We start from the raw sequence: 27,920 nt of genomic DNA, 5'->3' as shown, positions 1-27,920 counted from the left end.
CTTTTAAGTAGATTTTCTCGAGTTCTATCAACTGTTAAAGAGTCAATCCTTTAGCATTGGAAAAAGGAAGGATAATCTTAAATTATGAGGGGTTATTTGTCAAAATTGGTCAACTAGATCAAAAGTTATGTTTTAAATGCTAAAACATTACTTTTCAAAAAAGTTAAGAAAAGGCGAAAAACAAGGGCATTAAATCATCATAAAAAAGCATTTATCAATTTATTAACAATCAAAGTTTCTTCGTTCTCTTCGTATCCAATTTCCAAAGGCCATCTACAATGGAGGAGATGTTGAGTGGTCCCCAAGATTGCCTGATCTCACTGAATGTGATTTCTTTTTGTGGGGTTACAGGAAACAACAGATCCGGGAGCAACCCCAAATTTGCAACCCTTGATCAATTGAAAGCTTCAATCAGAAATGTTGCAGCTAATCTCGACCCTAAAATAATTTGAAACACTTTACAGGAATGGTTAAAAATCGCATAAATAAGTGCTGAATAAACAACATTTGTGTCTCTGTCCTACAATAGATTTAAAACCCTCTTTTTTTGCCTTTTTTCAGTTAGAGAGTAGTCAAACAGTCAAGATTCAATCAATTGTTTACTTAGTTTAAAGAGTAAAATGTTGAAATCTGACATATAGTTTGAAAAATGGTTATATTTCGAAAGAATGTATACAAAAACCCAGTTAAGTCTTTAGGATATTTCAGGAGTGTAATAAGCAAATAAGGGATCTTGCAAAGCTGTTCTTTGAATTTTTTCATAAAATGACTGACCGACTTACTACTTAGTTACTTAAGTTACTTATAACTATAACTTTGTTCCTCCATTCCCAGAGACCCATTGAAAATGGGTCCTACCACCTTTTTTTGACTCATTTCAACCTTTTCCAAGCTATTTTTTTCAAAAACAAAAATAAAACAATACAATGTCTTCTTTTTTCAAAAAAAGAAATACAAAGATACACATTTTTCGAATTTTTCCAAGCTATTTCCTATCCTAACCTTTTTTTTGACACTTTTAGTCAAATTTTCACTAAAAATTGAATATCTTTACAACCACTTATCCTCTAGAGGCCTACGGCCCCTCATTTTCTTTCTTTTCAAAGCTCTACAAGATAGGATAGATTTTGAAAAAAATATTAAAATTTGAAAAATCTTCTGGAGTTGAGATTAGTGGAGTTTGTGGACGAAATCAGAAAGAAATTGGCTGAAAGGATTTTCGTCTCAATACTTGTTTTTTTATCGGTATGTAGTTGGACCCCCCACCCCCTAATTGGGCAATGCCGATAAAAAATTCGAAAGTTTTTTGTCAAGGATCCCTTAGGCCGATGGAATTGGATTTCAAGTTTATCGTAAGATCCACTTTCCGAATTTGATGACCTCTCGTGTGTTTTTAATCCATTCTTTGGATTCCCGTTTTAATGAGGTTAAAAGAGATGAAAAGCTTTTTCTTTCCGTCTAGAAATTATACAATCTTATCTCCGCAATATTATAAAACTGATTGCGTAAGGTGTCAGCAAATACTAAGGGCCGTTCGCCTGTCCAGTTTAAAAGGCCTTGGGCTGTTTGTTTTGATTTGAACAGTCAAAAGCTTGTTTGAAAGATAAAATTTTCTCTCTCGTGCAGGACGAAGGGAAAATAATGACAACTTTTCAAAAAAATCACAACTAATGACAACGTCATGCGGCAGGTTTTCATGGCTTGGCAGCAGGTTTTAGGTGCCCCCTAAGAATTCAGGTGACCCCTAAGATTTAGGTAACCCCTGGTTGCCAAATATTTTTGGTGACCCCTAAGCCAATGACACGTCAAATTCTTTCGAAAATCCTTCTCAAACTATCAAACAAATACAACAGTTAGTTTAGCTTATTGCTAAATAGAATAAATGCCCTAAGAAATTAGAGATAAGTTAAGTACTGAAGGTTACTGCCAGATTATCAAGTCAGGGTGCAGATCCCTTGCCAACAGATTTTTTATCTAAGTAAATGCAACATGATTAAAGATTAAAGAATTTTTACAGATCCGTGCTGTAGGAAGCATTTTTATATTAGGGGGCTGAAGTTTAGTGATACCGCGAGGGCCAACCATGGTTTGGCCCGAGGGGGGAAATTTTGAAAATTTGAGCTCTAGATTGCTTGAAAATGCCCCCCATGCTACGGCACTGCAGATAATATATTAGATACCAAATTGTCAGTTTTTGAGCATTGCTTAGATTAAAATATAAGTTGAGAAATGCCAACCTATGGTCTGGTAGGCTGCTTATAATTCAATCACCAAACATAGAATGTAGCCCCCAGGTCCATCTGAAAAAATTTAGGTGACCCCTAACATGGTTAGTCCCCCCTAGCCACAGGCTAAAATCAGGTACCAATCGCTGCTCGACCTTTTAGCCCCCCCCCTGCGGCCAGGGGGGGGTTCCAGCCATGGTTTTTGAACATGCGGGCGGCTTACGGTAAACATAACATTAAATTCCATCAGCCTTATGGTATCGATTCCATATTCGATTAATAATCGATATCGATTTGGATCGATATCAATCGATACGTCAACTGCTCCAACTTGGGACTATCTGACAAAACATGGGATGGCAATTCAGCCACCATTTCACCGAACCTCCAAAGTCATTTTGATTTGAGTTAATGAACGACGTATTAAAAAATACACGATTTCTCTTTCGCAATGGCAGTTAGGGAAACTATCCAGGATCCTGCCATTCTTTCAGCCAGCAAAAACTGAATGACACTTGTAAACTTAAGTTTCTTACCATTTTCCATCGAAAACAATCGAAAACATTACTACTTCCCGAAGCCGGAGACCAAAGCAAATGATCTTTCTTGGTGAGGGCGCCCTTTTGGATCTATTGTTAACTCATTTAAAATGGTGGACAGAGTTGCGAAATGACGAAGGCGCCCACTGCTTCGAGGGTGGTAACGCCAAAACGCCCAATATGACCAGCCAACAGAAGGCGAGTTTGTTGCCGCGCGAGTTACGTCATGCACTCCACCGTAGCGAAAGCGCGAACGACATTTCACAATTATAAGAATATCTTATGTGCTTAATTCTATTTGACTTTGAGAGCTTCATGGAAGATGAAGAAGTAGAAAGATGAAAAATGCGCTGGTTAATTTTTTTTAAATAGGTGTGTTCTATCATTGTTGAAAGTTGAAGAAATTTCTACCGACGCATAATTTTTTTACAGCCAATTAAAGGCACAGTATGCTTATACTTACTATGTTTGCTATCTCATCTAGGCAAAAAACGGTAAAAAAAGACACAAACACAATTTTTTTATGAGTGTGGTTATGATTTTTTTGATTGCGGCCGCGTACAGGAACTCGCCAAATGTTCCTAACTGAATGGACTGAGTAAGCTGTTAAATCGAAATATAAAAAAAATCCGTAGTGGAACACACGCGAGTGTCTGTGCACTCTAAGAGGAACGAAGAAGTATGATTGATAAACTTGGTGGAGTTATCAAAACAAATTTGTTGTCAAATAGATTTAACAGTAAGTGAAAATACAGACCAGTGACACCAGATATATCAACAAGTCCCATGTTTTGACCAATCCTCCCAAGTTAGAGCAGTTGACAGTAGCTAATTGAGGACAAAAAAATTGTGAATATTGATTAGCTATCGATTATAAATTTTAATCGATATCTAATTCATCGATTAATATTGATTAGCTATCGATTTTAATCAATCAACGATTACAACTGGAATATATATAGTGAGGCTGTGAAAGAAAGTCTCAAATTTAAAAAAGTAAACAATATTCAGGTTAAAAAAGTTCTGTAATTCTTAGAAGAAATATTCATCAAGATATTGACTTACAATAAGACCACCATAATCAGCTGGAGTCTTGACTCTCGGACGAGTAATGTAACCTTTGCCAACTCTCCTGACATTTCTTGCCACTTGCGACGCCATTTTGATTCTGGTCTGGTCAAGCGTCCAAGATTACCTGAATGAATATTTATTCGTCCGCGGATCTGTTTTTTTCTCGTTTTTTCGACTTCCACCACCGCGCCACCCGGGGGTTTATCTGATATTCCGATGGCGTATTGGCGGCCGCCCACGCTAAAGCTCTAAAGGAGCGGGCCAATATACCATCGGAGAGAAATAGTAGTCATCCATTGATGTGCTGACATAAGTTTAGCCCTCATTTTCGGGGCCGTGCTGAACGCTCAAAAATTGTTTTTTTGAGATCTGGCGCCTCAAAAAGACCGTCAAATCACTGTCGTTAGTTACCACGTCATGAGTATGTCGGCAAAAATTACAAACAACATGGCTGATGTAATTTTCAAAAAATGTGTGCTGTAATGGTTGTTTTTGGTTTCTTTTGATGGATTTTTTGTAGTTTAACTGTACTTATCACTCCCTGAATATTAGTTTTAGTATCCAGTGTAATTTTTGTATGTGCACCAACCCAAAAAATGTGTTTCTACCACAGAAAAGTTGATAATCATAACTTTTGTTTTTGTTTGTTTTGATGGCTGATTTTTCTGCACTTTCTCAAATGTTATACCATTCAAAGACCAAAGAAACTAAAGCAGGTATGTTCCTATGGGCTTAGGCTTTATGAGTAACTTTCATGTTGTTATCTTAGACCGTCCTCCAAATATAACTGTTGTCCACCGGCCGAGACAACCGACAAACCGACTTCAGTATTCCAGAACTGAAGTTTTTTGGATAAAATCTTTATTAAACTTCACCAAAGTGTTCATTTAGGGTTGGTATTCATTTTCTATAGCTTTAGTTTTTCTTTTAGTGTTATTTATAGATGCTGATTATGACTTTTCTCTTCTTTCAAGCTTTTTTGTGTACAATGTTATTTCTATTTTGTTTTTGCTTCTGTGATCAGTTTAAAGAAGGAAAAATACTTATTTGAGTATTTCTACATGCCCTCCTTGTGAAAAGAATGATAATATTTTGCATGATTCCTTCTCCAAAAAGTTTTGTATTTGAATTTATTTCGTGAAACCTTTTGAAGTTTTTTCTGACCCAAATTTTGTCGGCAATGACACCTTCCCTGTCCAAATTGCACTCGGGCCCATTTTTCTAAAAAATTACGCGGTCAGGCGAAATTCCGTAATGTATTTCTTCCAGATGTTGAAAATTTTCCCGACCTTCAGAGCTTTAGCGTGTCGGAAGAAAATTTCTACATCGGGTGCCAGATAACCCGGGGGTGCACCCGGGCAGGGGCGGGAGCTTACAGCGCCAAGATAGGGTTGGCAAACGATATCATCCCTCAGAATCCAAGTGAAATTTTTCAATCTGACGGTGGTTTCGAATAGACAAATTTTTATGTTATGATTCTCTATCACTGACTCTTTTTAAAAAGCTTTGATGACATTTCTGAGTTATGTTTTCAACGACGCGAAATATATCAACTTTGAATTTAATCCAAGGCAAGATCTTGGATTGTCGTAGACTATGCTATAGTTTAAGACGAGTTTCATCTAAGAGGAACAAACGTGAAGACGGGAATTTTTTCGGTGGTAGCTGTTGTCTAAACACAGACTCTATCCGCCGCGAAACATATTACGTTTTATAATATACAAACTATGTTATATCATAATAATATATTATATATACGGACGATAATTGTCGTCATGGTTACTTTTCTCTGTGTTGATTGCGCGCTGAATAGAATCTGGATTGGTCTGGATTGGTCGGCACAGGTCGATATATGATTTCGGCCTTTGCTTTTCACGGTAGTAATTGTGAATGACAAATTTCTGCTGTGTTGCGCGTTGCGCAGATTTTAAAATCCGGTAGGGGTTGTTGTAAAAGTAGCCTAAATCACACAATCGCACTTCATCATATTATACCGAGTTTATGTATCGGAGGATATCGAGGACGATGGTAAGTGAAATAATACAAAACAAAGTCGGATAATTGATGTACGGCTCTATATCGCCTTTGCTCACCTAAACATACGACGGTATTTAGGTGTTTTACCGTCGTCGAGCAAAGTGGACGGTGATTTTGGAGACATGTCAACTTTGCTTTATACCGTCCCCCCTCATTACAAAGGGATCAAGTTAGTTCGTATTTATCTTCCACCTAATATAAAGATTTATTATAAGTGCGAACGCCTCGTGTAAGTAAACAAAACAAAAGCTCAGGACGCTCTTGACTACTTTGTCAATTATGAATTTTCTGTTGACAACAGCAGATTTGATGAAAATTTATCCCAAACCCTTGTGTTATACTCAGAGGGGATAGGTACAAAGGACATGGGTATGTGTAGATCAGGTTATTTCAAGCCTGTATTTCTGAACCCTAAGGTAAGATAATTCAAAAAATATTTACATTTATGAACAATTTCTATATATGAAAAGATTAGATAGAAATACTAAAATAAACAAAACTGCTGGATCATTGAGGAATCGTATCCTGGTTGCTCTCGAAGAGGAAGACATTTGATATTCTGGTTTCATGGCGAGGACAGCGGCTAGTAGAGCGTCACTAGTCTCTTCTCCACTTGGTTGAATTTGATTGGCTGGGAGAATGAAACCATAATGGCCTTTATCTCTCAGTTCTAGACCGTAAGAGTAGACGACTTTCAGCTCATCATGTGCGAAATCAATACTGCAACCTGAAGCTGGGTCTGAACGAAAGAGATGGAGAGGTGATGGTTGATTATTAACTTCGTTCTCAAGTTTTGACTCACCAACTCCTCAAGTCAAATTGATTTAAGTTGGCCTGATTCATGTATGAAATGTCTAAACCAGGCTTTTGAAACATTGAAGGATACTTACACAGAAATCTTGAAGGTGGACCAACTTTATAATGTGTGCCATATCTTTTACTGACGGCTTCGGCGAAAACATCTCCAACACGCTTCTATACATAAAAAGGAAGAAAATATTTAGTAAGGTGAAGGTTGCTAAGGATGGTTATGGGCGATTGATTCATTGATCTGCGACCAATGTTACCGTCTCTTGGAAGTCCAATAAACATGAATGAAGAATGAGAGCAACTTACTTAAATGTGACAAGTAGAAAGAATGTCAGGAAGAATAGAATGTTAATACACAAGATGCTTGTAACACGCGTAACAACACGTCTTTGTCAATATTGTTTGAATTTATGATTTAGAGTGTTGCAAATAATTAAAAGGCTTACAATTTCTGGATAATCTTTCGATAGGGCGCTCGTCCAAGACCACGTTGTGAGGACAAGCTGACTGAAAGCATGGATATTCCAATACGAAGTTAAGTTTTTCAGTTGACGAAGAAACGTTTGGACGTTTGCAACACATTTTTCAGATCCTGCGAAAGGTCCTCTGTAGTAATCTGTTGTACAATTGTCACTGGCGTTGATACCTGAACAAGGGAACGTGGGTTTGAAAATTTATTGTTCAACTGACTTTGAACTCAACACAGTGCCCAATACCATGATTTGAAGAGGGGTATCATACTTAGAAAATAAGGTTTGAAAGTTTACATTGATGCTTTTAATAAAGTACACTTATTAACTATCAGATTAGCACCACGTCACTTACTTCGCTTTGTCTTCCCATTCTTCCTTACTGGCTAAAGGAGATCTGGACCTGGTGTTCCGAGATCCCCTAAAATTTACATCCCATTCATCCCACGTATGGCGATGTTTAGTCAATTGGTATTTAACTACGACACTACTCTACCCTCACTAACTTAAAATAAATTCAGTGTCACTGAAACAGGGGTACACTAACCCTAACCCTACATTTTACTTTAATCTCCCCAAACTAGTCACTAGTAATTTCCTTTACAAGGCACGGAAATAAAAAGTTGGAAAGGTATTATAGAGTACCTGTTTCCCAATGACTATCCCAATTTCTGTTAGGGTCTGCTCCGTAACACGTTTTATAAGGTGGTTTACTTTCTTTGTATTTTGTCCTTGTCTTGCGCCACAATCGAGTCGATCGATTCGTGAAAGTGTATTTGTACCCATCAATGTTGAAAACGGGCATCAAGTAGAAATCGTATTTTGCTAAGGCTTGTGACACACGATCATCCGCTTTGTTTGTAAGCAACTGAAAACGAAAGAAAATAAGAAAAACTTTTCCGCATCGATCATCGTGAACATGGAAAGAAGAAGAAAAACAACACCTAATACCCAAAACACACCTTGTTCATGAAGTACATGACAGTGGCGGGTGAAATCCATTCTCTTGCATGGATACCTCCATCAATCCAAACCACTGGTTTTGATCGCCCGTCACCATTTGTTACCTGTCAAATAGATAACGTGTGGTGGAAGTTAAATAGTGAAGGTACTATCTCTTGAATCTACACTTCCAAAAAACTCCACACTAACCTTGATGCCAATCTGATCTTCTCCTTCGTAAGTTTTGCCGACGTTGAACAAAAAAGCTTTTGAGGAATGTTTCCGTGACAAATGTAGCAGCTCTTCTTTGATCTGGTAAAGTGAAATAAAAAATAAAAATCGGCAATCCTTCTTTTCGTTTCATAAAGCCAATCACGGTAATATTTTAAACGGCTCTATTAGCCCTTTAAAGCAAATAAAATCGTACCTCAGACCAATCATTGTATTTGTTATAATCGAAAGTGGAAGAATTTTTGGTGTTCGAAACCTCTTCTTCGTTAAGTAAGTCTTCCAAATCAAACACCAAAACTTCATAAGAGATTCCATTTTCTGTCAACCATTTCTCGAAAGATGAGATTTGCTTCGATGGAAGGTGAAATTCGTACTCCTCGCCCTCGCCCCAAACATCGACCTAACAATTAATGATGATACAGGAATCTTTGGGAAATAGTGAATTCGTAAAAATAGGTAATTTTTTACAGCTAGCTGAACTCATACACCTCTGTGTCATCGATCTGGTGGTATCCCCAACCCACTGGAATATTTGCTCAAATTTCGGTCCGGTTGGTAAAATACCCTACGATTTCAGCCCTACTGGGAAATTGACTTTTCTTCCCCATTCCAAATTCAATGTAAAAAAATATGACTTTAAATCATCGGAACTGGATTTTTAGCTTGGAACAATCAATTTGTCATCTCCATAGGGATTACGTTAGAAATTTTTATATCCCCTCTGTGGAAAATTCTATCGGGGTTGTGAGAAAGGGCTGTGCTCATTGAAAAAGAATAGCCACAGTCATGAGGAAACGGGACAATCTGTACATTACCGTACATTACCGTACACCACTCTGTAAACGTGCTTACATTTTTCTCTGTTTCGATGTATTTCTTTAACAAGGTGAGATGGGCCAGGCTTTTCGCCTTCACTCGAACAACTTGGTCTCTAAAAAAGGGAAAAAGAACCTTAAGGTTTTTCGGGTATAATAGCAAAAACGATTATATCCGATTGTTTCTTTAGCCGGTCAAACAAAACTACGTGAAAATTATGTTTTACCCTCGAAATTCTTCATAGCCAGAGACGAACAACACCAAAACAGAAAACGCAATTAAAGTCTCCATTCTTGTTCTTGTTATCCCATAAAAAAATTGGTCACCGTTTTAAAAAAATGACCCATTTTCCACTTTATTTTGGTAGAACTGATCAAAAAAAAATATGATGAGATTTTTATAAGAAATTGTGGTTAGATGTTTGCTGTTTGAAACTTGTGAAAGTATTCATTGCAAATATTTGAGATTGCATTTTGAGGAGGCAGAGAGTGTAAATAATTTAATCCCTATGATGACATGGCTAACTCTATTTCTATCAAAAGCATTCATGAATCATAAGAAGATCTTTTCTTGGTTATAATCCTATTTCCAAGCTTCTCGTTATTTGCTGAGTAAATAGTCCTTGAAGAGCAAGTGACATTCGTCAGAACAAATAATGCTTATGAAAAAAATCAATGTTTATTTTCATTCACTCGAATTATTTCCCTTCCTGATTTGATTTGAAGGAACCATAAGAAACAACTTTATGTTTGCTGTAATCATAATTAATGTTGGAGTGAATAAAAAGCTACTCGAATATCAATTGATTATATATTTAAACATCGAAAATGAATTCACAAGAATCGTTGCCAAGGATAAGGATAATTGAAAGTCAAAAATAGTTTCGTTTACTTAGAGTATATTTCTGAAGAAAAGAAGCTTTGAAAATTATTTCATAGCGAGGACAGCGGCTAAGAAAGCATCACTAGTCTCTTCTCCACTTGGTTGAATTTGATTGGCTGGGAGGACGAAACCATAGCGACCAGTATCACGAAGCTCCAAAGCATACGAGTAGACGACATCCAATTTTTCATAAGTATAATCGATACTTCCTCCGGATACAGCGTCTGCAAAAAAACAGAAATCAAAATATTTCCATCTAAGGGTCGAAATAAGCAGCACGTCTCTCAATCACGGCATTTAACGCACGTCATACTTAAAGATCAAGAAATTTATCCACATCCAGATCTACTTAAGTTCAATTCTCGACGACAAGTTTACTAAAAGTAGCTTAAAGTATGATCAGAAATCATTGATCACGAAACTAGCATGTTAATGCTCGAACATAAGATTATATAAAATTACGGAAGCTTACATAAGATTCTTGATGGAGGTCCGACCTTGTATTGAGTTCCGTATCGTCGACTGACAGCATTGGCGAAAACATCTCCAACACGTTTCTGGAAAAATTAAAACCAAAGATTATAGTGATTGTTTGGAATCGTATTTCTGTAGCATAAACTATGGACAGTTCAACGATTTGGACCTGATTTAACAGTTTAAAACAATATGACATAGCCTAACATTTCCAAAGAATATTAAAAAAGGACAAACTTGTCGACTCTACCTGGGAGAATTTTTGTGATAGAAAGATGGTCACTTCAATTTTTAAGGAGATTGAAATTGGATTAAAATTGTTTTATTTGAGGGGCGTAAGGGCATGACAACTTACAATTTCCGAGTAATCTCTTGGGAGAGTGGTGGTCCACGACCATGGTGTTAAGACAAGTTGGCTGTAAGCGTGAACGTTCCAGTATGATTTCAAGTTCAGTGCTCCAAGGTATCTTTGAACGTTTTGAACTTCAACTTCGGAGGCTGGTTGTGGGCCTCTGTAAACATCGGATTGACAGTTGGAGCTTGTTCCGACACCTGGAGATGTAAAAAATATTGTCTGAAATATTTCGGGTTAATGATTTCAACGATTTCCTATTTTCTTTACTTTAGATTTACAAAGAAGTGTAGAAATCGTTTAAGCTAATGAAAGGTTTTGGAAATAGCTCTCGGAGTTTCTTAGAAAGGTGTCAATGTGGTAAGTCCATTCAGATAAAGGAGAGATACAAGTTTTTGATGGTCACCCCAAGCACTGGAAAATAATTTTTGATAACCCATACCAGTTTCCCAGTGACTGTCCCAGTTACGGTTAGGGTCAGCTCCGTAGCAGTACCATCCGTAAGGTTTACGTGTTTTACGCCAGAAACGGGCACGTCGGCCGGTGTGAGTGTATTTGTATCCGTCAATGTTGAAAACGGGCATGAAGTAGAAATCGTATTTGGCTAAGGCTTGTGCGACACGATTGTCTGATCGTTGTTGAGTAATCATCTACAAGAAATATATTTTTCAATGAATGTTTAAATGTTGAAGTTTAGCTTTCTTACATAAGAAACACGCAGCCCTAAATTTTGAAGCTGAAGTTAGATAGAGATACAATCGTAGTTTATCAAATAAGAGTCATGGCAACAAGGCTGCAATAGTCCAGAAAAAGTTCTCATTTTTCAAAATTAAAACCTCTAACCTTGTTCATGAAGTACATGACAGTGGCGGGTGAAATCCATTCTCTTGCATGGATACCTCCATCAATCCAAACCACTGGTTTTGATCGCCCGTCACCGTTTGTCACCTGTCAAAAAAGATAAGGTGTGGTGGTAGGTTAGTTCATATAAAGGAGCTCAATTGGTCCGATGAGGGCAAAAACACCGTGTTGAGCTCAGATTATTATAAGATAGAAGCTTGGCTTTTGTACGTCCTTTTACCAAAAGCTTTATTTACTGCCCAGACAGTGGTCTAATGTCACCGATTGGTGTTGCGAAGCGAAAACTGTTCGAAGGGAAACTAACCTTAAGGCCGATCATAGTTTCTCCTTCATAAGTTCGTCCAACTTGAAACAAAGAGACTATTCCTCGGTTAGAACGAGCCAAGTTTTGTAATTCCATTTTGATCTAAAAAAAGAAAATGACAAGAATTAAATTCGAAATTTTTTCGATGTATTGATTATTGAAACAAAAAGTCTGCTTACTTGAAATAATTTTTGTTCTTTTAATTTCTCATAAAATGAATAAGAACATAAGAACACTTCGACTTACATCAGACCAACGGTTGTATTTATTGTAATCAAAAGAAGAATAGAAGCTGTTCTTCATGTTGGAGAGTTCTTCTTCATTCAAAAGATCTTCCACATCAGGGACCATGATATTATAAGAAATTCCATGGGCTGTCAACAATTTCTCGAAAGATGAGATCTTTCCTTTTGGCATGTGGATGTCTACAACGTGGCCGGGTGCACTTGGCTCCTTCCATACGTCCAACTATGTAGATAAAAATCAAATTTTTGACCAGCTATTGTATTATTCTTGCACAGACAAGAATTAAATAGCGCTTACAAGAAGGTTTGAAGTAATTTTCAAAGAACAAAAATAATTTAGGCTTATTCTCAGTTTTACTTCAAGCTTCCCTATGCTAACCAAATGATCAGAGAATTGGAGAAGACTGGAAAATCAAAACAAAACAAAACTCACGTCATTATTAGATTGGATGTATTTTTTCAAGATGACGAGATGAGCCACGCTCTTTGGTTCGATTCTGATGACTTGGTCTCTAAAAAGCAAAAAGAAGGGAGGTTAAATTTAGTGCTTCCCAACCCAAAGAACACACAAGAAAAAACAAAGGAAAAATTTCATTACCCTCTGAATTCTTCATAAGCTGCAACAGCCAAGACAAAAAACGCGAGAGAAATGAGGGTCTTCATTTTCTCTCTCCCTTGATACCCAACGACAAAATGTATTTCAGTAAATGGGGTTGTAACAATTTATATAGTAGTCAGAGATGAAGAAAACTTTGACTCAGCTGCCATAAATAAAATAACCAATTTGAAATGAAAATGAAGAAGATCAATTTGATTCTTACTAAATCTGTATCAATAAATGTCGAAAGCATTTTTTTGCAAACATCAATAATTAAAAACATACAAACCTCTTTTGTTATCTCGGGAGGCTTTCTGTGAGGGTTTATCATCGGGTCATATCTTCAGTTAGAAAAGCCTGAAATATCTCAAGACGAACATTGATGTGCAAAGTGCAGACGTTATGTAATCATCAGATATCTTGGTATAACTTTCAATATAAAAGGGACCAACAAACTTTTCAACATTTGACCTTTCTGAATCAAACTCAATTTGACGTATGAAAGTTTACATGAGAAGCTTATTCAGCTGGGGCTGTAATTCGAAAGTCGCGTGAGGTATCATGTTAAAGCAGAAAGGAAAAGGATGAAAGTTTCACAACTCCTTTGAAGAACACATAACCTTACGTAACGTTTATCAGCTTCATGTAGGGGGTGGTGGTGGGGTGCAAAATTTGCTCATGATTCGAATTCATTAACCTCTTTTTCGAAAGGTGAACAAATTGTTGACATTTTATTGGAAATTTAATCTAAAAGTAATAAGCTCAAACAATGATGAAATATTATTAAATCTTCGAAACTTTAAAAAGTAAAACACCTCGTGAAGAGAAGGGGTGAAACACTCATTTTTTGTTTCGCACACACGTTTTTTTATAAGAATGGTGTTTTTTCAATTCATTATGAATATTCTTAACTTTTTGAGAAATATCATCCTGAAATATTCTTACATCCCAGCCAAAAATATGGCATTAATACACACCTTAAGCAATAATTTGGCATTTTTGTTAAACCTTTTTTAGCAATGCTGGGAAATATGATGCAATATGCAATTTAACGGTAAATGCTCTGAAAATTGGCAATCTTAGGTTCAGTATCCTATTTCATAATGGTATATGGTATTCTTACCATATTCTTAATTTTTTGGCCAATTTCATCACAAATATTCTTATAAAGCAGATTCTTTTAAAATAAAGCGTAGTAGTCTAAATAAGATTAAGTAAAGTAGTCTAAATAAGATTTTGCTAAGCTTCGAACTTCCCGAGATAATGTTTTAAGATCTTTACAAACTAAAGACCGTAAAATTACTTAAAATTTTCGTTAGCTCGGCATCTAATGATTTTGCTAATATCAAATCTTACTGCATATATCAAATAAAAATGAAAAATAATTTTCAATTCAATCTCTTAGTTGTATTTCTTTCTCACAAAAAAACAAATTATTTCATAGCGAGGACAGCGGCTAAGAAAGCATCACTAGTCTCTTCTCCACTTGGTTGAATTTGATTGGCGGGGAGGACGAAACCATAGCGACCAGTATCACGAAGTTCCAAAGCATACGAATAGACGACACCCAATTTTTCATAAGTATAATCGATACTTCCTCCGGATACAGCGTCTGCAAAAAAACAGAAATCAACAGTGGGGTAAATTGCTGACAAAAACTGTTGGACAATCAAAGCAAAGCTATTTCAACTGAGCGAGGCTATAACTCTTTAAGTGCCACGGTCATTTTTTCTAAGTTTTTTAAAGAAAATCGCTAAAGTGTATCAAGATATAATTGGCAGTGGAAACAAGAATGCCTGTAACTTTTGATAGTCCGATATAATTGCGAAATTTTTTTTTGCTTGTTTTAGAGGATCAAAAGCGCTATATTTGAATTTATTTTTGGTTGAAAAATTCGCAATTTTTAGCGGTTGAATTTGCGATTGCAAAAATTGAGCTTTTTTTCTACTTATGCTACAACGTTCATTTTTACACCAGTGGTATAGTCAGGTAGAATTGCATAAATACCCGGACAAAAATGGTGTAGAGATGAAATTTTGCGCAGAGGTCAAGGAACAGGTCAGGAATCACCAAAGAAAAGCCCCACCCCCAGGAAGATGGGAACACCCTCAAATCCATAATGGCGGACGGTACTTTTTTCTACAATTAATCAAGGGGGGACCCTTGATAACTGATTTTTAATGGTTTTCAAATGTCAAAAATAATTAGACAGGGAGATTCCTTTCGATGAGTATATAAAGAAAATGGGGTCACTTTTGAAATTTGGACCACGTGGTCCCGAGATATAACCTCTAAAGTCCAAAAAATGACAATTTTGATGACGTCAGCATTTTTACTAATTGGAACATCGACATGCTCATCATGTAGCCCTGATCATGGGCTTTCAGAAAATTGTATGGTGTAAAATGTTTAGATCAGCCGTTGGTGAGATATAACGATTTTAAAATCGTTTAAAACGCTTATTTTTGCCGAGTCAGCACTTCTTTTTCGATTTTAAAATCGTTATATCTCGCCAACGGTTGGTTTAAACATACTAAACCATATAATTTTCTGAAAGCCCATGATCAGGGCTACATGATTAAATCATCGACGTTCCAATTTATCCCTCTCAATTCAAAACAAATCAAAAATGGCTTCTTCGAAGAAAGTACAAAAACAGTTCTTTCTTCCATCAATTTGACACGCAGGAATTTAAGATAACTGAAAAATGGCGACAAGAAAATCATGTGGATATGGTCGGCGAAAAACCACCCTTCGAATATTCTACGGCGGGGTTCGATCATACCGGCAAAAACTTCAGCACAATTTTTCGTCCACCACGCAGTAATTGTAGGCTTTTTATTGAAGAATATTTCACAATAGCCGTACAGGTTTTTTACCTTGAACAAGGTGAGCTGGTTAGGGAAGCGTTCAGATTTGAAGCCAAGCATTTTTCTTGGTCACTCTCTTGATTGAGAGTTCTCTATGAACCATTCAGTATGCGCTGGTTTTATCTAAAGTTATCTGAGGATTCTAAAGAGTTGGTGATTTATAGTGATTGTTTGAAAAATTCATTTGGAGACTCAAATAAGACAGTGCAACTAGAAAGTGAGGAACAGAAAATATTAAACCTTCCTTTCGAAAGCACGATTAAGTGGTATTTCAATGTTCCAAGAAACAAATGGCGCAAACCCGTGCGGACTGCGGATAAAAAGCTTATTTGTTTAGATATGACACTGAAAAAATTTGGCATGAGAAACGCATCGTTCTTGATAAAGATGAATATTCAAAGGTGAACAAGTGAATGAACCAACTTAGTATGTATTACAATGAAAAAAGTGAAAGACTTTTCTCGCAAGGTTGTTCCTTGTAACATTTATTTATCATTTTTTCTTCTGCATTTAACCATTAAAACAATAACACATTTCTTATGAACAATATTTTGACTTCACAGCCTTCTTAGACATCTAACTTAACTTTTTAAAAGATTTTTAATGTAATAAAGGAATGAAAAAAACTCACACAAGATGTCTGCAGGTTGTCCAACTTGATAGAGTGTTCCATACCGTAAGCGAGCAGCTGCTGCAAAAACATCACCCACGTTTTTCTGAAAGAAAAGAAAAGCTTGGAATAGGAAAAACTTTAACTCTAAATTTACCTCCGCCAGACATGACAAGTTTATGACATTTTTTTAATAGGCCCGGAAAATATATCCCGGCTAGTTTTTTTCTGGAAGAACGCATTACAAATCAACAAAATAAATAACAAATAGAATTTATAAAACTTTTCACTATACAGAATCCATTCGAAATGATAACCTACCATTTGAGCTGCTTCAGGTGCCGGCTTTTTGGTCCAGGACCACGGATATAAAACATATTGACCGTAAGCATGGACATTCCAATAAGACTTCAAGTTCAACGTTTTCAGAAACCTTGCCACGTTGGCCACTTCCACTTCCGAGAACGGTTTCGGGCCGCGGTAATTTTCGTACATACAAAAATCGCTGGTCCCAATTGCTGAATAACAACAAAGAGAATATCCTTCTTACATCGAAAGTTTTTCTCATTAATTCAAATGGAACTAGACGTTAGGTATTCCCGATTCTCAAAAAAAATGTCAACACGCAAAATCCATGTTCTTTTTTATTCGAGCATTCGGTAGAGACCTTATTGCAAAAACATTAATTCCTGAAAAGATAATAACATCTCAAACCTTCATCCCAATGGCTGTCCCAATTTCTGTTGGGATCTGCTCCTTTACATGGAAACTGATACCAAGAGTATGGTTTTCGTGTTTTACGCCATAAACGTGCTTGTCTTCCAGTGAAAGTGTATTTGTACCCATCAATGTTAAACACGGGCATGAAGAAGAAATCGTATTTGGCTAAGGCTTGTGACACACGACGGTCAGTTTGGTCAATCAACATCTATGAAAACAAGTGATACTTTTATGGAACTACCTGGTTATGCATTTAACACTTATATAATTGATATCTACGTGAGCATGAACGTTAAACAATCATTCAGAACACAAATAGTGACCATTTATTAAAATTAGTCGTTTGTTTCTTATAAAAAAAACGTTTAGAAACCAAAATTTCATGCTCTCGAAATATTCTTTCATATTCAAGACTTCGTGAACACAAAAAGACATCTATCTCATCAAAAAATTGAGTAATTTGGCTAAGGACATTGATGTATCTTAATAATAGTGATTCTTATAGATAAAGATGCGTTTTTTGAGCTGAAAAGTTTTTTACAAAAATCTGCTTGACCCATCTTTTACCTACTTTCATGCAAAAAATCAGAAAAAATTAATGATCCAATTTTTTAGCCGTTTTTTGGCCCAAATTTGCCCAAAAAATTTTTTTTTCGAAAATCGGGCTCCGTCACATTTTGGCCACCACCGTTTTGCACCTTTGCACCAAAAATCAAATGATTCCTATGATTCAATCTCGAGAAAAGCTGGTAACGAACGGACGGACGGACGAACGGACAGAGATGAATTTATAGGACCTCCACCCCACCGGGGTAGGTCCAAAAATGGAAGATTTTCTTTGGCGATTTCCAATTTAATCATTTTTTAAGTGTTTAAGGAAAACAAGGAAAGAAGTGTATTCCAAAATGGTCCAAAGAAATATGACCTTGTTCATGAAGTACATGACAGTGGCGGGTGAAATCCATTCTCTTGCATGGATACCTCCATCAATCCAAACAACTGGTTTTGATCGCCCGTCACCGTTTGTCACCTGTCAAAAAAAATAAGGTGTGGTGATAGGTTAGTAAAAAATTGCCGTCGGTAGTAGTTTAGTCGTTAAACTCTGTCGCCTATGTTTGTGTCTTGAAATTCTTCTATAAGAAATTTTATTCATAATATTCAGATCATTCCTTAAAAGGGAATTTTCCTGACAAGGTTAAGAAAATTTATTTTAGAGGAATAAACGATTCGATCGATCTTTCAAGAGATTTTAACCTTGATGCCGATTTGCTCCTCTCCCTTGTAAGTTTTACCAACGTTGAACAAAGAAGCTTTTGAACTGTAGATTGATACCAAATTTTCCAGTTCCCGTCGTATCTAAAAAAATGAAAATATGAGTTGATAAGACGTAAAAATAAGGTTAATTTAAATCTCAGGCTTAATTGGCTTTTTCTTTAACAAACCATGTCAGTAAACTTGTGTGGGTGAATAAAATATGAAGGCTACTTACTTCCGGCCAATCATTGAACTTGTTGTAATCAAATGCGTTGAAAGCATATGCTGAGAAGCTGTTCTTCATGTTGGAGAGTTCTTCTTCATTCAAAAGATCTTCCACATCAGGGACCATGATATTATAAGAAATTCCATGGGCTGTTAACAATTTCTCGAAAGATGATATCTTTCCTTTTGGCATGTGGATGTCTACAACGTGGCCAGGTGCACTTGGCTCTTTCCAAAGATCAACCTAAGGTATGTAAGAGAAAAGATCTTGCAGGAAACTAATAAGCATTTTTTTTTATTTTATAACCTAGGACACTCTCGCCCCCTGCAAATCAATTTTGTAAAAATCAAGTTCCTTCGTTATTCCCATTTTCTTCTCTTCTTTTCTAATAAAACAAGGACACTCACCAAAGGGTTGCTTGAAATCCATTTCTTGAGAACTTTTAGTTGAACATCATTGGATGGGATGATACGAAGCACTTGGTTCCTGGAAATGTTGAGGTCAAAGAAAGATTACAATGATTCAAGAAGATGTCTTGTTCGTCAAACATTGAAAAGATTAAAGCCTTACCCTCTGAATTCTTCGTACGCTTTTACAATGAAAAACGAAACTATAAAACAGAAGAATATTTTCATCTTCATCTTTGCATCAAATTGATAGACTAACTCTTGGTAGGAAGATTTTGTGAAAGATATAGAGTACCTTGCATTCGTTGTGGCGTCTTTAGGATGTCATAATGATGTCCTTCGTGTCACCTATCTTTCACTTTTTCATGAGTATTTATTTGCTCAGGGTGGTCTCTATTTTTATAAAAATTCAGATGAACAAACAACATTGTGTGGGAAGTTACGAGGCAGAGATTTCGAGTGTCCTATCTAAAAACAATTGAAAAATGTAAATAAGAATCAAGCTGAGCTATGCTCCGAAGCAAAAAAAACGACAAGTTATCATAAAAAAAAGAAATGTGGAAATATTAAGGCTTGGAAATATATCTTTGCCCTGCTTTGTCAACGAGAATGCTGGGTTATGAAAAAAACAAAGCGAAGTATTGTCGCATAATAATTTCTAACTTATAATAAAATCGAAATACTATTACAAAAATGTTCTTTTTTTTTATTCTCTAGTAGAAGAAATACCAATCTTACGATGAGAAAATATATTACAAATAAAAAATGTCGTTTCGTCTTTTAGTTGGGCTTAGACTAGCAAAGAGTATTATGGAAGCCGGAAAAGTTGTAAGATATAATCGGAGCAAACGTTGCAAATGTAACCATCAACTATGGATTGTTTCTAAACACTGAAGGGGAGGATGCTTATAGATACAAAATAGGAAGGCTCTTCAGGATTAAATTCAATGTCGAACTAGGGTGGGGGAGGAGGTGGGATTGATGGGGGTAAGAATCCAAAAACGGATATAATTATCCATCAAAAGTTGAAGTGCAGCAATGACAAAAAACAAATTAAAAGTTTCTAGTTAGTTACATCCCTATGTTGAAAAACGAAATATGAAAAAAAAATATGAATAAAGTTCATACAGAGAAGGAGGCCCTCTTAACAGAGTCACTTTTTCTTGCGACCAGGTGCAGCTTTTCTAGCAGTTGCTTTTCCTTTAGAAGCTGCTTTACCCCTCCCTTTTCCTTTGGCTGGAGGAGCCTCTTCAACTTTTTTGTCATTGTCTTCAAATGAGAGGATTTCGAACTTTTCCATTTCTTTCTCATCTTTCTCTGTTTCATTGCGAACAAGAAAAACACCATGCATGTAACCAAGACCGAGATGATGAACCTTCATTTTTTCAAATGGTTCCACAAGAAGTGGTCGAGCTGATGACTTCTTATTAAAGCCCATTCCAAGTTGACCAAAACCAGGACTGCATTGAGCAGCAATAACCGAATCATCAGCCAAAGCTGCCCAACCACGCATGCTGCAAACAACGCGACGTACATTCCAGCCTTGCAAATCATCGATGGATTTAGGATACATTGCTGCCTCTCCGTTCATATTGATTTGGCCAAAGTAATATGAACATTTTGCAACAGTAGTTTGAACAATATTGAATTGTGAGCCACATGCAACTCTAATAATACCACCATCTGCTCGGCCAGTGATTCGATACCAGCATTTCATCAGTCGTGGAACCATCTCATTTTGGGTACTGTTGTGTCCAAGACGACCATAGCCACCAAATCCCCATGTAAAAATACGCTGTTTCTCGTCAATCGCACAAGAATGATTATTTCCACATTGAATATCGACAATTCTGGGCTGGCCGTGAAAAATCACCTCTCCATCATCGATTTCTCGGTAACTTGTGATTGGAATGGGTGAGTGCTCGAAGTGAAAGACCTCTCCCTTCCCAGCAACAATTTCTCTGCTATCAGTTCCATGGCCAAGCTGACCATGCTCTGGATGGCCAAAGGAGTAAACAGTTCCTAAGTCATCAAGAATCAAACTGAATTCAGAACCGCATGCAAATTTGACGATTGATGCACCATCATAATCGATACGCTTAGGGTTGGACATTTGGCTATCCTTAGAACCAACTCCACATTGGCCACTGCTATTGTCACCAAAAGCAAAGACCTGACCTTCATCTGTCAACACAAGGGAATGCATGCGGCCTGTTGCCACATCTACAACTTTATATCCTGATAGTGATTCCACTAAAGTAGGATTTCGCCGATTCCTACAGTCACCATGTCCAAGTTGTCCTTTGTTGTTATAACCCCAACTATAAACTTTGTAATCCTCTGATATGGCAAGGGTGTGGTAAGATACGGGTCCTGTCGAAACCTTGCGTATTTTGATTCCCTTGAGGCTTTCATATTGAAAAGGTGACCATTGAAGTGCAGGACTCTTGGAGATTGCACCGTCATTTCTCTCAGTATAATCTGTCAATCCTGAATACAGTAAAGTACCAAGCTCTTGTGGCTCACAGACTTTCAATCGTTTGATGTCACCATTTTCAGATGGTCTTTCTTCATCTTCACTCAGTTTTCGCTTCCCTTCATTTTCAGCCATTCTGATGACCAATCAGTGAATCACTAAAAACATAAAAAAGGAGAACTTTTGAAAGGGGCAATCATATGGCTTGATAATTTTTGCCTAAAGATACCTCCTCTATCTCTCAAAAAGTATTTTTTTGCCAAATTCTTTTCCAGACAGCTACATATGTACAACATTTGACATTTTTTTGTTATTCAAGGGCAGGTGAGATGAGAATAAAAATTTTGGATCGAAATGTTCAAGAAGTTTACACCAAGAGGGTATGCTACCCATAATAGATCCCCCTATTCTTGGCATCCACCAATCTTCCAAAATGCCTATAAATGCAAATGTCCTTTCCTTTCAGACCAAAAATTCCACAACATTTCTGGTGAAAATATCTGCAATAACCCCTTCTTATTAAACAATTTCCTCTCTTTGCTACCCCCCCTTTTTCCAGGAAGATTTTTGACAACCTCTATTCTTCAGTTTTCCAGAAGGCATCACCCCTCTTAAGAAAGGAGGGTTCGAACTACGGCATACTAGATTACTCATAGCCTTTTCTGTTGCATCTCACTGTTATTTTTGACAAACAAAGATCAAGAAAAAGTGGCAAATTTAGAGAAGCACTTTCTTCTCAAGTGAATTATTTAGTTCAGTTACAAGATTTCAAAGTGGTCTGTCCCTGAATATTCCCATCTCATGTTCAGTCCAAACCAACTCTGAGATACTACCTCAGCCAACTATTATCACACTATGACGAAATTCTGTCCATATTGGAACAAGGCAAAAATGCAGATGTTGTCTACCTTGATTTTTCCAAGGCTTTTGATAAAGTTGACTTAAACCTGGCACCCACCAAAGTTCAAAATATTGGAATTGGTGGAAAGTTTTGCCGATGAAACAAGACTCATCAAAGGTGTAGATAACAATGGTTCAATGGAGCTTAATTCGAAAAATCCACCACCCTGAAAAGTAGCGAAAAGACATACTGGTCAAGATTGAAGGCATTCAAACTCTTGCTGGAACAAAGAAGAGAAAGATGCATGGTTGCCTAAACATGAAAGATCCTTGAAAACCTTATGCCAAACATCAACCTGTTAGACAGCTTAACACCTGTTTTTTTCAACCCAGACTTGGCAGATTTTGTTTTTATTTGTCTAAGTCCAAATTCCTAGAGCATCAGCTGCCTTACAGCAGAGATATGGGATGGAATAGAAAACCAGCTTCTTTTATTACCCAAATTGTTCTGATTGTTTGTATTGAAAACGTTTTTGTTTTAGCTTTGATTAGAAAAAGTTCAAGAAAAGACGGCTTGTCTGCTTGTCCTAAAAATTGGCTGGTTTCTATATACTATGATTACAAAAGTGGATTTGCGTTTTTCATTTTTGACAGATTGCTCTCTAAACTTTCAGTGTGAAGTAAAGATTTTTACACCATTTTGTTGCCTGAAACAAACTCCCTTAAGGGCAAAGAACCTGGTATATGACGAGTCGTATTTCCATTGTTTTAAAAAAGCTGTTTTTCCATCACTTTACACTCCTCTGCTTACAGACTATCCAATATAATTTCTTGTTGACCGGTTGGCCAATCTTGTTCAACTCCCTTCCAAAAGAATTGAGGAATTTAAGTGGATACCATATGCTAATCTCCAAAACAAAGGTAGACAAGTCATTTTTCAACTACTCGAAGTTCTGGTCTTTTTCTAGTAGAAAAGTAGCAATGGAATTTTAGTGCGTGAAACCAGACCTGATCAACCGAGCTTGTCGAACCAATCGCAAAATCAAACTAATTGAACTCCATTGAGGATTAAAGTTTGAGTAAAAAATTCATTGTATTCTAAGATATTTTAAAATATTGTGAGTGTTTGGTCAAGTTCGATTAATGGGTTGCGTTCGATCAGTTCAATAACCCAAAATGGTACTGTCACGTGGAAGGCTAGGTTTCATTTGCCATTTTTGGTGCTTTCGAAAAACTATTTCTTGCTGATGCAGGGTATTTTTTGTGTTTTGAATATGGAATAACTTGGGAAATACTTAACCAATCCTAATAAATGACCCCTCATTTTTCTCACAAAGGTAAGGACTTTCAAATAAAATTAGTTTGGTTTTCAAAAATTGAGGGGAAAATTTTGCCCCATGGCCATCTTGCCTATTAGGGTTTGCACTCGTCAGGATTTTTGGCACGGAACAAGGAAGAATTTATCAAAATGAACTTAATGCATTAGTACTTACCTTTAAATCATTCAAATCTTTTCATTTTTTTTTTAATCAATCAGAAAGAAATTACCAGGGGAACAAATAAAAAAAACTGCATTTAAATATCTTTTCTTTCCAAAGATATTGATGTTTTTCAACGTCAAGGTGAAAACACAACTTAAAGCTGACCTTACGATTTTGAGATAGCATATTTGTCATAATTGTTTGTTTTCATCCATCCCTTTAGAGCTTCAGCGTGGTGGGCAGAAAACAATCACAATCTGATCTCAGGTTAATCACATGCTGCTTTATTTGAAAATCTACAGGCTGTCTGGAATTTTGAAATATAGAAGAAATTGCTATTTTACGACAAGATTGTGAATTTTTTCATGTTAGCAGCATACACCATCTGAAAGCTGAGGTTTTCAGCTTTCTAGTGCTAAAATTTGTTTTTAGCTATCATTTCCAGCTCATTAACAATAAGCCAAAGTTTAATAGTCATCGGGCTGATTTTAAGACCGCGTCAGCCAAACTCTGCACCCCTAGTCATGCGGAAGGCTAAATTTTGTCCGCCATTTTTGGTGCTTTCGAAAAATTATTTCTTGCTGGCGCGGGGTAAGCAGATGATTCTTTGGAAAGGTGTTTTTTTGTGTTTTGAATATGGAATAACTTTGATTTGGAAATACTTAACCAATTTTAATAAATGACTCTTCATTTTTCTCACAAAGGTAAGGACTTTCAAATAAAATTAGTTTGGTTTTCAAAAATTGAGAGGAAAATTTTGCCCTGTCCACCCTACTACATTATCAGTGGCGTATTTAGGAATTTTGCCAAGTAGGTCAAAAATTTGAAGCTGAGTGGTTCCAATTCTGGTTCTTGGAGAGGTTTGATATTCTTTTCATCTCGTTCGGGATTCAGCTTTGCTTACGTGTATTTTGTATCACACTTTGCAATTTATGAGAATTTTTTACTCAACGAATACCCTTCTCACGTTTTGAGTACGTTTTTTTGCTAATTAACCGCTTGTGGTGAAAAAATAGATACTGATGTGGAGCAATGTCTGTTTCCACAAAATAAGAAATATAGATGAGTTTGTTGATTTTGTACCCCTAAGATTATTTCTTATGTCTTGAATTTACCTAAATGTCTTGACCTACCCTAAATACGCCACTGATTATTGTTCAACTTGGAGAGGGAATTTTGTAAACAATTTCTTTTTAATCAGGCTAGCTCTGAAAGCTCTAAAACAGCATCTAATGAAAACATGAAAACATGATAATCATGATAACATGAAAACCAGAATATGATTCTTCAATATGAATCAAAACTAAAAAGTGCACTTACAAACATCAATATGTCAGATCTAACAAAATGAATAACGGCACTGTCATCATTGACAATAAAACAAAGATTTTCTGTCAAGAGCCTTATAAACATTCCAACAACTTGACAAAATGATCTGTCACAGCTAAGTCTACCATTTTAGCTTGGTCCGAGGATTGAGCCTAGAACTCTATCGCAGAACGCAGAACGCCCCTGAGCTCCCGCGCAGGTGAAAAACTTTAATCTGTCAATCATTTTCTCAAGCGCTGGGTACGCGAAGCGATTCTAGCTTTAAGATAGTGCCGTGGATCATCGGTGGATAGAATTCAATTATCATTATCCTTTTATTTTCATTACTAGAACTTTTGCAAAAAAAGGGAAAATGGAAAAGTTTTTTTACTGCTCTATTTACATAATGAATTTGAAAGATCTTCTATGTGGCGTTTTTTTGCAAACTTCAAAAAGCTGATTTTTGTCCTGCTTAAGAGCTTGCGTGCAGCATAGGGTACAAAGTCCAAATATGCTTTTCCTGTAATTTTTGTATGAAGAGTTAAGTTTATACAGTTTAAAGGTTTTATTTTTACATAAGTGTTCCCATTTCATATCAGACACATTTTATTTTTATATCAGGACAGTGTCTGTCTATTGTTATATTATGCTTATATAAGCAAAAAATTGCTTTTCTATTCCTCTTTCTGACCAATCTTGCTCCACATTCGTGTCAAATCAATGTGAAAAAGATTGTGAATTAAAATTGATTACCGCCAACTGCTCTAACTTAGGACAATTAGTCGAAACATGGGACTGTTGATATCTGGCCTGTATTTTCACTTACTGTTAAATTTCTTTGACAACAAATTTGTTTTGATAACTCCACCAAATTTATCAATCATACTTTCTGTCATAACATGTCACGATAACTTTCACTGATAGCGCGCCCTTTTTAACTTTTTTGTTTTCATTCAAAATGACTGGACGACGATAAGAGAATTGAAGAACGGGCGCTGCCTAAGGCGGCAATCACGAATATCTTCGTTTCGCGTCGCTTGAACAACTCTCAAAAATTGAGTAGAATTGAGTCTGTGAGTCAGTAAATTTGTCTGATTCTTTCTGTCAATGACTTTTTCTTCGTTCAAAAATTTTATTATTGCCAATTTTTTGCGAGCGATTTCTAGCGCATTTACGGCATTTTGACTTTGTTTATCATTACATGCGCCATTTTGGGTCAGAGGTCACAGTGTTCGAAGGTCATAATTTGAAAAGACCCATAACACGCGGTTCTTTTGGCTGTTGGCTGGCTGGCACTTTCCTTCAAGAATACACTCGGAAAATGGATGATGGAGGTAAAAAAACCCAAAAATTTTTACAACCGACCAACCAACTCACTTTTTAGACCCAAGGAGGACGCAAAATGAAGATAAATGTGATTGCCGCCTAACCGCCTATCGGCCGATGGAATTATCAAATAACGAGTGTGTAACTTGCCACACGAGTGACGTCAAACGCTCCATCATTTTGCCACTAATTTAATCTTCTTCGTTCCACACATTTGCGTGTGTTTTCAACTACATATTTTTTTCTTATTTCGATTTAAAACCATGCTAATTGTGCATCCTCTATTAGTGTACTATTTTTAACACACTTTTTATTACTGTAATATTTTTGAACTTTTTTACATTTTTATGAATTTCAATCTAATAAATGTAATTTAAAATTGTATAAATTACCTATTTATTCTAATTTTTTATATCTTTATCTTAGCTATTAAACCTTTTCATTTTTGTATTTTTACGTAGAATTTGCGAGATTAGGCATTTTTTTGTCTTATGCAAATATAAAACTAGAACTAGAACTAGCCTACTCGATGCGAAAGAGAAATCATGTATTTCTTTATACGTCGTTCATTAACTCAAATCAAATGACTTCCCATGTTTTATCAGATAGTCCCAAGTTAGAGCAGTCCAGACGGTACTAATCGAACGTTCGATTGTGATCGAAGTACAATACCGTGAATGGCCCTAAATCTCCGACACCCCTGCCTGAATCCGACCCCAAATAACTGCTATGAAAAAAAATTCTATGTTTACAAACATTCCCTCTCCAAGTTGAACAATCAACTATATTACAAGAACTCTTGAAACAAAACATCTAACAAGATGACTTAAATGTCAAGATGTCGATTAATGTGATAAAAAGTGAGTTGTGAGTTGTAAAAATAATTATATACCTCTATTATTCAGATCCGTTACTTGTGTTTAAATGTTAACAATTTTGTAATAAACAAGTAATACTTTAATGGACCTACCTATTTATAAAACGAATAATTAGAATTTAATGGAAGTAATGTATAATTTTAAATTTCGATTTATATATCTATTGGAACGGAGAAAGCAATTAAGAAACACATCGATGTTTAACGGTGAAAGAAAAATAATATCGACACTTTAATCAATCATTCAGAGAAAATAAAACTGAGAAAATCTCAAAAAACCGCTTTTTTCGGGACATTTCCGGTTCTAGCGGCCGGAAAAATTTCTTTTTCGAAAATTGGGCTCTGTCACATTTTGGGCATTGCCATTTTACATCATTGTGCAAAAATCATGAAAAATCTGTCGAGTACAAGTTGAAAAAATGAAGGAAAAAACCGTTTTAAAACGGCCGGTTTTCGGCTGTTCCGGCGATTTTTAAAAGGAGTTCCGGATTCAAAGGATGATTTTTTTTGGAAATCAAACGATGCGAAGTTTTGAGCATCATCATAAAGACATTTTTCTGTAAAGAAACAATTAAATAAGTTGAAAAAATGTGACGGAAATGTGAAAAAACGACGATTTTCCGGCACATTTTCCGGTTCTACACCGGAAAAATTTTTTTTTCGGCAAA

At 36.2% G+C, this 27,920-nt stretch overlaps 4 protein-coding genes across 4 annotated transcripts; all 4 read right to left on the bottom strand.

Moving 5' to 3' along the window:
- Window positions 1-6,252: 6,252 nt before the first annotated feature.
- LOC136798570 (carboxypeptidase B-like) lies at window positions 6,253-9,561 on the bottom strand. Its single transcript, XM_067055193.1, has 9 exons — window positions 9,368-9,561; window positions 9,178-9,256; window positions 8,522-8,725; window positions 8,305-8,406; window positions 8,115-8,219; window positions 7,798-8,020; window positions 7,129-7,328; window positions 6,763-6,847; window positions 6,253-6,611 (listed from the first exon to the last, which is right to left on the bottom strand). Exons 1-9 carry the CDS (start codon window positions 9,430-9,432, stop codon window positions 6,316-6,318), a joined length of 1,359 nt encoding a protein of 452 aa, XP_066911294.1. The 5' UTR covers window positions 9,433-9,561; the 3' UTR covers window positions 6,253-6,315.
- Window positions 9,562-10,022: 461 nt separating this feature from the next.
- LOC136798568 (carboxypeptidase B-like) lies at window positions 10,023-12,974 on the bottom strand. Its single transcript, XM_067055191.1, has 9 exons — window positions 12,858-12,974; window positions 12,693-12,771; window positions 12,261-12,482; window positions 12,015-12,116; window positions 11,693-11,797; window positions 11,292-11,499; window positions 10,853-11,049; window positions 10,496-10,580; window positions 10,023-10,247 (listed from the first exon to the last, which is right to left on the bottom strand). Exons 1-9 carry the CDS (start codon window positions 12,920-12,922, stop codon window positions 10,069-10,071), a joined length of 1,242 nt encoding a protein of 413 aa, XP_066911292.1. The 5' UTR covers window positions 12,923-12,974; the 3' UTR covers window positions 10,023-10,068.
- Window positions 12,975-14,249: 1,275 nt separating this feature from the next.
- LOC136798567 (carboxypeptidase B-like) lies at window positions 14,250-19,192 on the bottom strand. Its single transcript, XM_067055190.1, has 9 exons — window positions 19,108-19,192; window positions 18,945-19,023; window positions 18,547-18,780; window positions 18,312-18,413; window positions 17,983-18,087; window positions 17,052-17,265; window positions 16,659-16,855; window positions 16,359-16,443; window positions 14,250-14,469 (listed from the first exon to the last, which is right to left on the bottom strand). The coding sequence occupies exons 1-9, from the start codon at window positions 19,176-19,178 to the stop codon at window positions 14,291-14,293; spliced, it is 1,266 nt and encodes a 421-aa protein (XP_066911291.1). The 5' UTR covers window positions 19,179-19,192; the 3' UTR covers window positions 14,250-14,290.
- A 318-nt stretch (window positions 19,193-19,510) lies between these two features.
- LOC136798566 (protein RCC2 homolog) lies at window positions 19,511-21,610 on the bottom strand. The gene has a single exon (XM_067055189.1). It carries the CDS (start codon window positions 21,553-21,555, stop codon window positions 20,098-20,100), a length of 1,458 nt encoding a protein of 485 aa, XP_066911290.1. The 5' UTR covers window positions 21,556-21,610; the 3' UTR covers window positions 19,511-20,097.
- Window positions 21,611-27,920: the final 6,310 nt, after the last annotated feature.

The sequence above is a fragment of the Clytia hemisphaerica genome, unplaced genomic scaffold, assembly GCF_902728285.1.
Source record: "Clytia hemisphaerica strain Z4C2 unplaced genomic scaffold, Clytia hemisphaerica genome assembly, whole genome shotgun sequence".
NCBI classification, from domain to species: Eukaryota; Metazoa; Cnidaria; class Hydrozoa; order Leptothecata; family Clytiidae; genus Clytia; species Clytia hemisphaerica.
The sequence above is the reverse complement of the archived record's forward strand: the minus strand, read 5'-3'. Positions and strand labels throughout refer to the sequence as shown.

Coding starts and splice junctions, on each gene's coding strand:
- LOC136798570 (XM_067055193.1), bottom strand. CDS start 9,432: ATGGAGACTTTAATTGCGTTTTCTGTTTTGGTGTTGTTCGTCTCTGGC. Junction 9,257..9,367: donor GGCTATGAAGAATTTCGAGG/GTAAAACATAAT, acceptor TCCCTTTTTTAG/AGACCAAGTTGTTCGAGTGA. Junction 6,848..7,128: donor CGAAAGATTATCCAGAAATT/GTAAGCCTTTTA, acceptor TTTTATGTATAG/AAGCGTGTTGGAGATGTTTT.
- LOC136798568 (XM_067055191.1), bottom strand. CDS start 12,922: ATGAAGACCCTCATTTCTCTCGCGTTTTTTGTCTTGGCTGTTGCAGCT. Junction 12,483..12,692: donor ACATCCAATCTAATAATGAC/GTGAGTTTTGTT, acceptor TTATCTACATAG/TTGGACGTATGGAAGGAGCC. Junction 12,117..12,260: donor AATACAACCGTTGGTCTGAT/GTAAGTCGAAGT, acceptor TTCTTTTTTTAG/ATCAAAATGGAATTACAAAA.
- LOC136798567 (XM_067055190.1), bottom strand. CDS start 19,178: ATGAAGATGAAAATATTCTTCTGTTTTATAGTTTCGTTTTTCATTGTA. Junction 18,781..18,944: donor GGATTTCAAGCAACCCTTTG/GTGAGTGTCCTT, acceptor TACATACCTTAG/GTTGATCTTTGGAAAGAGCC. Junction 16,856..17,051: donor GGACAGCCATTGGGATGAAG/GTTTGAGATGTT, acceptor GTTGTTATTCAG/CAATTGGGACCAGCGATTTT.
- LOC136798566 (XM_067055189.1), bottom strand. CDS start 21,555: ATGGCTGAAAATGAAGGGAAGCGAAAACTGAGTGAAGATGAAGAAAGA.